This window comes from Nyctereutes procyonoides, unplaced genomic scaffold (genome assembly GCF_905146905.1).
Source record: "Nyctereutes procyonoides isolate TBG_1078 unplaced genomic scaffold, NYPRO_anot_genome, whole genome shotgun sequence".
NCBI classification, from domain to species: domain Eukaryota; kingdom Metazoa; phylum Chordata; class Mammalia; order Carnivora; family Canidae; genus Nyctereutes; species Nyctereutes procyonoides.
This window is the reverse complement of record NW_026575136.1, coordinates 19,124,484-19,135,915: the sequence shown is the minus strand read 5'-3', so window position 1 is coordinate 19,135,915 and position 11,432 is coordinate 19,124,484. Positions and strand designations below refer to the sequence as shown.

The 11,432-nt window shown below is 41.1% G+C and overlaps 1 protein-coding gene across 2 annotated transcripts in view; it reads right to left on the bottom strand.

Annotated features, from left to right (window-relative positions):
* Window positions 1–203: 203 nt before the first annotated feature.
* Window positions 204–11,432, bottom strand: part of LOC129495499 (lung adenoma susceptibility protein 2 homolog) — a 58,526-nt gene continuing 47,297 nt past the window's right edge. The window contains exons 4-10 of one of the 2 annotated variants that reach the window (XM_055303065.1): window positions 11,184–11,390; window positions 8,381–8,611; window positions 7,112–7,265; window positions 5,103–5,212; window positions 4,218–4,331; window positions 2,612–2,758; window positions 204–1,807 (exon numbers count right to left, since the gene is read on the bottom strand). In XM_055303065.1, the coding sequence (XP_055159040.1) occupies window positions 1,673–1,807; window positions 2,612–2,758; window positions 4,218–4,331; window positions 5,103–5,212; window positions 7,112–7,265; window positions 8,381–8,611; window positions 11,184–11,390 (1,098 nt within the window). In that variant the 3' untranslated portion in view covers window positions 204–1,672. Of the gene's footprint in view, window positions 1,808–2,611; window positions 2,759–4,164; window positions 4,332–5,102; window positions 5,213–7,111; window positions 7,266–8,380; window positions 8,612–11,183; window positions 11,391–11,432 lie in introns of those variants that run through there. The other variant, XM_055303068.1, reaches the window with a different exon arrangement.

Below are 11,432 nucleotides of genomic sequence, written 5' to 3'. Positions count from 1 at the left end.
AGGGATAAAGGACTAAAATTAGAGTAACAAAGTAGAACACATCCCGCCATAGAATAACATACCAACAGTATTCCAATTGAATTGTCTTCATTAGATTTTTATTTTTAAGATTTTTCTTTTTTAAATACATAGTAGATTGGATTCCTAAGTCATATTTCAAGGATGCACTTAGGGAAACCAATAATGCTTCAAATACATAAAACCACAAGAACAGATTTCATTGAAAATTACAATGGCAAAATAATATACAAAGATACATAAAATCTTTACTAAATAAAACCTGATACAGTACTTCCTAATATAAGAAAATGGATTATGAACTAGTTTATAGTACATAAAAAAGTTCCTAAAGTAAAACAAAAATTATAAACTCTGTCTACACACATTGCCCTTTACCTTTGATGACTATTTTCCCCTCTATCTGGACGTCCTCTTTCCATATACCTATTGCCTTGTGCTGTTCCCTACATCTTCTCAACGATGTTCCTCTTCCTGAATGGTGACCTATTCCCTATAAAGTCTCTTCAAAACAACATTGCCATCATAAAACTCCCATTGCTATCAAGTCTCATCTTGACCGGCTCTTCCAGAAAAGGTAATAAGGTAATACACAGTAGTTCCAAGTGATAACAGGCCTTCTGTTATCTGATTAGGTATATAAGGGAGATGGCTACTTCCTCATGTTAGAAGGGATCCAACTTGAGAATTTTATATAGGATTAACAGCCTATATAAATGGTCCTATAAAAACCAGAACTAACAGCAGTAACCAGGCACAATGAAGGGGTACCAGACGCTTGTTAAAATGAATTGTAAACAAAACCCAGCACAGAGTAGATCTGAACAAACTTTTCCACTAAGATAATGCCCCCAGCCCCTTGGAGACCACCAGCCCCTACCAGTTTTCAAGTGATGACAAGTGGTGTGTGTGCATCCACATAAAGAGCCAGCATTGCCGATGGACTAAGTAAACCACATGCTTCTCAAATACAGGGATGACTACTCCTCAAATGTAAATAGTTGCCGATGTGATTAACGAAATCCAATACATTCAAAGAAGGTACTGAATTCGTAATTAGTTTATCACTGAGTATTTTCTCAGCTAATACACAGTAAATATAAAACCAGTCAAATGAGGAGTCCTTGAAAATTCTGCCATTGTATAAAGTATCTCCATTCCAACAAAAGCGTCAGGAATCAGCAGCCAAAGGGTTCTATACTGAACTCTCCAGACGAGATTTGAGGTACGTGGGTTCCGGCGCCTTAGTAAGTACGTACATAGGCTGACTTTCTTTCACGGTGAAGAACGACAAAAATATATGCATAGTAATAAGATTTACTGATCTGCATAAAAGGAATGATTTTTCACTGAAAGTAATAAAATCTGAGGTAACAAAAGGAAAATAAATATATACAAATACACTAAAATCCATACAAAAACATATTGATTTATCGGGTCTCCTCCATAGATTTACTAATCGACACAGAATATATTGAAATGCTCCCTTAGCATGCACTGCCTGTAATCATCATCAGCTAATGAGCAGGCTCTTTTGTACCTGCTTTCCCACCTCTACTCTGTAAAGAGCTCCAGGTTCATTAGCAAAGTGATCCTTCTTTAAAAATAATAACAGATGAGGAAGGAAGAGTAAATGTGAACTCATCAGGCAAATCTAAGGCAGGTTGATTGCCTGGTCCTCCTTGAATTTGGGGATCTTCTTAAACTCGCTTTGCTTCTTGAAGAAAAGTTGGGCCAGGATATGGTCGGCTGTGGCCTGGAGATAATCATCCATGTCAAGGGTTTGCAACTGGCAGGGGAAACGCAAACAAGATGTATCAGCACCAAAGTCCTCAGATCCCTACAAAGATCCTACAGCCGTCAAGGCACTTGCCAGACAGCAGGGTACTTGGCTGTGTGACTTGACAGCCTTATGAATTCCTGTGAATGGTCACCTCCTATGCCTGCCTTCCCTCGAGCTCACCTTCTCATGCAATTGACCACTAGAGGTGCTGAGGCACCTGAAACTCTTTGGAAGGGCATCTATCCTACTGAAGGGTAGTTCTCTTTGATGAGGGAAGACCCTCCATCTTCCTGTGAGTGGGGACTAGTAACAAAAGGGCTTCTCCTAGCTCCATACCCAGCAGAGCAAACCTCGTTGCCTGCCAGGTAACTCGTCGTCCTACTCCACAGCCAGACACAGGCCGCTCTCTGCTTGTCTGACTGGCCGTCCAGGCGGCTGGGGCTGACTCTGTCCTTGTTCCCTGTCTCTCTCACTCTCCTTTCTCTCTTTCTCAGTCAGCCTCTCTCAATTGGTCCCTCTGGATCCGTCTCACTGTGTATTTCTGTCTGTCTCTGTGTCTACGTGTGTGTGTTTCCCAACTGGTTGGCAACTCAGGAGTCGGGAGAAAATGTGACCTATTAGATCCCTTTATAACCAAATGAGATTATTATTTGATTCTTCTCTTCACACATAGGTTCTGCTAGTTCATTCATGCATTCATTCAGCTCATGTTTACTAGGGCCTCCTGTGGTCCAGGCACGTTTGCTTCGCAGGATATTCTATACATCATGGGCACTCAGCAACCTCTACAACTGGCTTATATTCATTCACCTGGTCTCCAGTGCTGAAGGCAAGAAGGAAAAGCAAATCCTCATCACATGCGCTCCTAATGTAATGTTGGGTTCCGACGGGGAAAAATACCACATCTCCAATGTAAACGTTAAACTCCATGGTACCCTGAGTATTGATAATGCCCACCTAAAGGGGGGGGAGGGGAACAATGGTGAAGTTAAGCAAATAAAACCAAATATTTATTAAGGAGAAGTATTAATGAAGAACAGATGAATAAAAACATACAGTTATAAAAGGACTTTTTTAGTGAGGGGGTAAATAGCAGAAATAAGAGGCCATCTTTCATATAAAATCTCCTTCTGTGAGATAGCCCCACAGAAGTCAAAAGATACTCTAAGTAATAAACATTCCTCAAAATGCATTAGTGAGTTCAATACTGTGAAATATCTTGCAAAAAAAAACATCAATCACTATGTTCTAATTAAGGGTTATAAATTCTACAATTAGGCAGAAAGCCTACATTTTGGTGTTTTACTGTCCTCATGCCCTCCTTTCTACTTAGGAAAATTCAGCCTTCCAGGACTGCAGCATCCTAACAGTCTTCCTTAAAAGGCTCAGAGATGAAACGTGCACAAATGCACGCTCATGAACACACAAGCAAACCAAAAATAAAATCTGATCCTTGAAATATAATTTGTGAGAGATCATAATGCCCTTTTCCATTGTATTAAAGCCTTCACCTCTCAAAACATAAAACAAGACTTTTGCTATGTATGACATAACCAGCACAATTCAGTCTGGTTTGGCTCTTCCTGTTGGAAAGGTACAGACAAATACAAGCTAGACATCCATTTGACCTGTGTAGGCCATTGGAGAGTTCCCCAGGGAGTCCCGGGAAAGTCCAGAAGAACTATGGTCAAGTCACTACCATAATATGGCTTTTCTTCAGTTTGGCTTTTTTTATGGTAACCATATAACTGATCATCCAAACCAAGACTCTCTGAAGAATCACCAGTTTCATCAAGACCAGCGTACATCAGAAGGATCCTGCAGAAACGGGGATACGTGGCCTTCCTACCGCTGCCGCTCCACACTTACCCAGCCATCCCACTCACATTACTCTGAGAGGCAAAGGGCTACTTCATATTCCCCAAAGGGCAGCACAGTAAACCTTGCAATACCTAAACATGTGAAACTCTGAAACTGTAAAATGTTTCAAACCCTTCACTGTAAGTGATCACTTCTTTATCATTTCTGATGCGTTCTTAGCCTCTTCTCATGCTAACATCAAAGTGAGAAGCTATCTAGCATGGCCTGTCTTCTTTGGATCCTGTACCCCCAAAGCCATTAGCACCAAATCTTTAAATGTTACCAACATCTGAACCAAAACAAAAACCTCCTGTTTCCTTCTTTCTACATTAAAAAAGAACATTCAAGGGACACCTGGGTGGCTCTCTGGTTGAGCATCTGCCTTTGGCTCAGGGCATGATCCCGGGGTCCTGGGGTCTAGTCCCACATTGGGCTCACCACAGGGAGCCTGCGTCTCCCTCTGCCTGTGTCTCTGCCTCTCTCTGTGTCTCATAAATAAATAAATCCTTAAAACAATAAAAAGGAAAGTTCAAAAAGCTGTTCCTGGAGAAATTACCTTTGCGCATCCACTTATCACGTATCCCATTTCATTTGCATTAAAATGAAAATGTGGCTGTCGTAATCCATTGTTATAAATTCTGAGTGTACTCAAAGTGAGGGCATTTTGATGCTTGAAAAAGGGGGGAAAAAGTAAATCCAGTTATTCAGCAAACACTCGACTCAGCAACTTAACCATTTATATAATCCTAATTATAACTTTTCTGCAGCCCTCACTGAGAACATGTAATTTTTTATATCCCTTATTTTTATGATGTCTCTTTTTCCTTACAACAATCTTGTAGGGTTGGTACTATTATTCCCCCTCTTTTTTGCAGGGGATGAAATTGAAATGTAGACTGGCTGAGTAGTTTACTTAGGGTCGCACAGTGGTAGTAGCCCTAGGACTTGACTCAGGGAATTTGATGCCACCGTTGTACTCTTGCAATGCAGCCAGTTGAACATTTAAAAACAAATGAAAGAGAAGTCTCACAAGCATCCAGTCTTCTCATTAATGTAACTACCCATGCCAAGAAGTAAAGCTCCCACATCCACAGAGGCCTCAGTCAATAGTTTCCATTAATCAAGTAACATTTGACTAGATTTTTCCTTTTCCTTTTTTCCAAAAGAAGGCTGAATCCGATCTAAATCTCATATTTCATCCATCTTAATGATTGTTAATTTTTTTCCTCAGGGCTCCTGGTGGCTCAGCTAAGCATCCATATTTGGGTCAGGTCATGATCCTGGGGTCCTGGGATGGAGCCCCGAGGTGGGCCCCCTGCTGAGTGGGGAGTCTGCTTCCCCCTCTCCCTCTGCCCCTCCCTGCCCCCCCCACCTCCTCTCATGCTCTCTCTTGAGCACTCTGTCTCAATATAAATATTTACAAATTTTTTTTCTCAATTACCTGATTCAGGAATTCACTAAAAATTTTTTCAAGGTTGCTTAGTTCACTTGCATTTTTCCAATATTGTGCCAGTTGTATTACTCCTCCTGGAAATTGATATTCTTTTGAACCTGAGAGAAAGTTTAAAAAAAAACAAGATAAAATACTTCAAAATGGTAGTACAAAAGGAGAACCAAATGTAGTCCCACTAAGGTACATAAGCTCTTCTGTAGTTACAGGAAACGTGTGTAGGAACCACTGCCACCACATCCTATGTGCCCCTAAGACACTGACCTGAGATGGTCAGATCAGTGTCCTACCTTCCAAGCTCTCCTGCAATTTCTAACATAGAGTGACTCTTTCAGACAGACCTGAGAGTCCTCCTACAGGCCAATCTGTACCTCACCCTCAAGCCAGTCCACTAAGTCCCATCAGTCCTACCTCTTAAATTCTCCTGCTTCATAATAATTCTCTCCCTCTCAAAACTGCCACGTTGCAGGCCACCACCACCATCCCTCACTTGAGGGACACTTCAGGAGCCCCTAACTCATCTCCTTGCCTCTCATCTGTCCTCTTCCAATCCACAATTCAGCTAGATTAGCCATCACTTCAAAAAACTAACACTAACACGAAAAGATACCTGCACCCCCATATTCACCACAACATTATTTACAACGGCCAAGATATGGAAACAACCTGAGCGTCCATCAGTGGATGAATGGATAAAGAGAACGTGGCATATACATAGAGTGGAATATTATCTAGCCAGAAGAAAGAATGAGGTCTTGCCATTTGGGACAACACGGATGAACCTTAAGGCATTATGCTAATGGAAATAAGTCAGAGAAAGTCAAATACCATATGATCTCACTTATTTGTGGAATCTATGAACAAAAAACAAGCTCATAGATACAGACAACAGATTGGTGACTGCCAGAGAGAGAGTAAGGTAGCTGCAGGGTGGGTGAAAGGAGTCAAAAGGTACAAACTTCTAGTTATAAGATAGGTAAGTCATGGGGATGTACTTCATATGGCCGTTATAGTTAATAATACTGTATTGCATAGTTGAAAGTTGCTAAGATCTTAAAAGTTCTCATTACAAGAAAAAAAATTATGTAACTATGTGTGGCGATAGACATTAACTAGACTGTAGTGGATCATTTCACAATAATAATGGATCATTATGTTGAACGCCTAAAATTAATGTTTTCTTGTCAATTAACTTCAAAATAAAATAATTTTTAAAAATAAATACAAAACCTAATTTAAAATTTCAAACTTGGGCAGCTCAGCGGTTTAGCGCCACCTTCAGCCCAGGCCCTGATCCTGGAGACCCGGGATTGAGTCCACATTGGGCTCCCTGCATGGAGCCTGCTTCTACTTCTGCTGTGTCTCTCCCTCTCCCTCTGTGTGTGTGTGTTTCTCATGAATAAATAAATAAAATCTTTAAAAAAGTTTTTCAAACTTAATTTAAAATCGATTTAAAATCCCTTAATTGCTCTTCCCATCAAAGTAAAGTATAAATTCATTAGCACAGCTTCCAATACCTGCATTCCTAGACACTTCTCTCTCATCAGCCTTCTTTCCCAAGGCACCTCTAGCCCCAACGCACACCCGTCACCCTTTGAAATCCTCTGCAACATTCTCTTTTGCTTCTCTTCCTTTCCTCTCATTTCCTACTATGTAGAGAAATGTATTTTTTCAAACTCCTCCTGATTGTGACCCGCTATTAAAAAAAAAAAAAAAAAAAAAAGAGGGCAGCCCCGGTGGCTCAGCAGTTTAGTGCCTGCCTTCAGCCCAGGGTGTGATCCTGGGAACCTGGGATCAAGTCCCACATCGGGCTCCCTGCATGGAGCCTGCTTCTCCCTCTGCCTGCATCTCTGCCTCTCTCTGTGTCTCTCATGAATAAATAAATAAAATTTTTAAAAATCAAAAATTAAAAAAAAAGCTTACATCCCAATCCAATACACCTATATAATCATATATATAAACACTTAACTAAAAAGGTTTCATAGAATAACATACTATACCTTTAAGGTCATAAAAATATCTCCACACAAGACTGTCTGGCGACTGTACATAACTGGGATTTATAACCAGTTCTGCCAAGTTGGGAGGAAGGTTGACCCCCTGATCCTCTTGTTGCTTCTGGAACGTTCTAATGAAATTAATTCCACCTTCAGGCTGAAACACAGAAGAAATTGTATAATGTAGGAGCAGCCCCGGTGGCTCAGTGGTTTAGCGCCACCTACAGCCCAGGGCATGATCCTGGAGACCCTGGATTGAGTCCCATGTTGGGCTCCCTGCATGGGGCCTGCTTCTCCCTCTACCTGTGCCTCTGGCTCTCTCTCTCCTCTCTGTGTATTCTCATGAATAAATAAATAAAATATTTTTAAAAACATTGTATAAAGTATTTGTGAGACATTCTGCAAATTTTCATAATAGAAGGGTAGGTGGCTGAGGACAGGATAGCGTTGAACCAGTGTGCTTTTCAGTGGCCTAGTCAAAGGGCTGACTGACCTCAATCAGCCTAAGCCTTGTGATATTTATGACAATCCTCCAAGTTCTCAGTGCATTTTGGCTTTAAATGTGTTGATATTTTATAATCATCATAACTCCTACAAAAGGATACACTGGTTCTCATATTTACCAATATTCTCCTAATGACTCATTTTTTTCCTCTTCTCCCTTTAACATTAATTAGACCAGGATCTGCTGCAACATAAATCTCACCCTCCCCCCCCCCAAATAAATTTCTAAATTTATCACAGAACCCCTTCCAGTTGCCACACACGGGCCATCACCAATTCTTCTGATCCCCCATTTGTATTGTCAGCATCCGTATCTGGCCCTCTCCGTCGCGCCCGGCCCTATGAGCAGTCAGTCCCTCCATGATAACAGAAGTATTTAGAGAACAAGAGTAGCTTTCCTTCAGGAAAACAATGAGCTTCTCTACATTAGATTAGGAAAACAGAATTACATCATCTGTAGCAACCTTCTCCCTGAATGAGCTTAAGGCTTTTCAGAGACATAAATTATAGTAATTGTTATTAACTCTATCAAAACTTTTTGACCAATTCACTATAGTTTCCTGTGGAAATCCTTCATAAAGGAAAGTAAAAGCTAAGTCAATTTCAACAAGTTTTATATCTTTAGCAGGAATACAGGTTATGTTCTTGAGTTCATTACCCAACTCTTACCCTACTAATTGCTACCCTAGAAACAAATACTCATGCTTTCTTTGTGCCTATGTAATGCACACCCTCAAGGAGGGATTTGTTTTCAGCAGTGGTACAGACCTTAAGTGACCTGGAAGCAATGTCTTCAGGTACAGAAAAAAATACATCATCAACGTCCAGGGTCTGAAGTTCATCATGTGTGGAAAAGAAGAGCAAGAAAAAGCAGTCTTCATTTCCCACATTCTTTATCCAGTGTAGAGTATTTTTAGGGAAGAAGATCACTTGGCCGGCTGTTACATTGTACGTGGTAACTTCACCACCATTAGCCACCACCCCAATCCATGCTGTGCCCTGAAACATAAACAGAAAACATATTTTACACCACTTTAGAGTAATGTTTCTCAAACTTTTTTCACTACCTCTCTTATAAGGTACCATTTTAGTCTTTTTTTTTTTTCACTAGTCACCACCCTATGAAATTTTAACACTACAGATGTGGGGATCTTGGATGGCTCAGCAGTTTAAGTGTCTGCTTTCCCCCTGGGGCGTGATCCCGGAGTCCTGGGATTGAGTCCCCCATCGGGCTCCCTGCATGGAGCCTGCTTCTCCCTCTGCTTGTGTCTCTGCCTCTCTCTCTCTCTCTCTCATGAATAAATAAATTAAACATTTTTTAAAAAATAAGTCTTTGTTGTGTCTACACAGGCATGTACAACTCAGTTCCAGATGGGTATTAAAGATCCAGGGAAGGGCAGCCCTGGTGGCTTAGTGGTTTAGCGCCCACCTTCAGCCCAGGGCCTGATCCTGGAGTCCCAGGATCGAGTCTCACATTGGGCTCCCTGAGTGGAGCCTGCTTCTCCCTCTGCTGCGCCTCTCTCTCTCTTTCTGTGTGTGTCTCTCATGAATAAATAAATAAAATCTAAAAAAAAAAAAAAAAAAGATAAAAAGATCCAGGGGAAAGGTAAACTTCTAAAGAGCTCTCTCCAAGTCCACAGGCAGAGAACAGCAATAAAGTGTGTATCTATTCATCTCAAGGGACCAACTACTCCAAATGCCCAGCAGAGACAGCACAGTAGCCAGCGGGGTAGGCACTGCAGGGCCATGCACACTGGCCACCCCAGATGCCCACTCCTCTTGAGGCCACTCCTTCCAAGGCTTTCCTGAAGACACTCAGAAACAAAGTGCCCTCCATGGGTGAATATGCAGGAAAGGGGCTTCCTTCACATTCTATTGGCTGGTTCCTTACCATGTGAGTGAGAGATCCTACAATTTTCCTGGGATCTAAACAATATTCTAGCCCACATGTATTTCCTTTACAGTTGAATTTTTTATATTTTTATAATTAAGATATAATTGACTCACATTATATTAGTTTCAGGTGTACAACATAGAGATTTGATCCTTGTACATATCATGAAATGATCACCACCAGTCTAGTTTTAACATCCACTTGCCTCATTAGAATTTTGTCTTATGACGGGAACTTTTAAGATCTACTCTCTTAGCAATTTTCAAATTTATAATACAGTATTATTAACTAAAGTCACCATGCTGTATATTACATTGCATGATATATTCATTTTGGAATATGAGTTTGGAACTGGAAGTTGTAACTTTTGACCAACTTCTAGCCCACACTTAGAAGTTCAGATTATAAACTGGACATCCAGAACAGCTCCCCAGACTGAGCTGGATTCCTGGCCTTTTATCTACTGGAACACACTCCAGACTAATTTCCCAACCTTGGGGTCTGTTTTTAAGGGTCCCCTTCTACTTACCTGCCTTTCTTTCCTCCTACTACCCTGCCACTACTCAGCCAGAGCCATGGGAACTAACCTTTTAGAGACTGTCTTTTTTTTTCCCCAAAAAAGATTTATTTATTTATTTATTTTAGGAGATGGGGAGGGGCCCAGGAAGAGGGACAGAGAATCTCAAGCAGACACTGAGCGTGGAGTCTGACACAGGCCTCAATCTCACAACCCCGACATCATGATGTCATCTGAAACCAAGAGTCAGAGACTTAAATGACTGTGCCACCCAGATGCCCTGAGACTATCCTCTTTTACATATTTTATATATGTGGTAAAAGACAAAATGTCAGAAAACATCGACTTTGTCCCAGTCCAGCCAACAACTACAGTTTACCTTTAGAAAAGTGAATCTTTCTGAGCCTCCATTCTCTCCTAAGAATAAGAAGTGTTTGGTCTCAGATAGATGAAACTCTAATCTCTCTTCCTATCGAAAATTCTAAAACTGAATGAATTGCTTAAAAAAAAGGAGTTTTAGTAACACAACAGAAATATGTCACATGACACTGGCTGATCTCTTAACAAGGTCACGGGGGCAAGACCAAACTCTGGAAGTGCCATGAGCGCTTAGTCACTGCTCCTCCCCCAGTATGTGGAATACAGAAGGTAACAACAAATACTTTTTAGAATTAATGAATTATTTGAAATTCAAGTGGAAAATGCTCATATCACCCCAGCTCTCTTTCACGTGACTCCCAGAAATTCTAAAAAGTCTGAACCATAAAATGGCATCCAATTGCCCTGATCTTAGGGACTCCACAGGCTGAACACCAACAAATTGCTTTTTTTCCTTAGAAGAAAGCTGCCATTTCTTTGATCACTGGATCAGAGCTACGAGTTTCAGCTTTGGCTCAAAGGATGGAACATTAATCTTATTTTAACAATAGCGAGTGAAAAATGATTTCATACTGAAGAAAGAAGTTCAAAGTGATGCCAAGATTAATTACAACAAACAGGTTACTGCTTCAGGGCACTGCTAACTAATCTAATTGAACACACCGCCAAAACCTGGGTGTTGCCTGTCACTTATTTGAGTAGGTTTTGCAACAACTAAAATAATAGCTGGAGGACACACAGCATAAACACTGAGGCGCAGAACACAGGCCAACTGGTTATACCTGTACAAGGTAGCCATGCTCATTAGCATTGAAGTGCCAGTGAGGGGCCCGGAGGCCATTGCTTTTTATTCTCAGGGTCCCCAGAGTCATCTGTGATCTCTGACTGTTCAAGCTGCTGCCAAAGGCCTCTTCTTCAACGCTGAGATACTCTTTGACGTCATTCCTGTACCGGGCCCACTGGATTGCACCACCGGGGAATTCAAACACCTGAAAAGTCACAGGCAAGCGACCGTCAACATATGCAAGCCA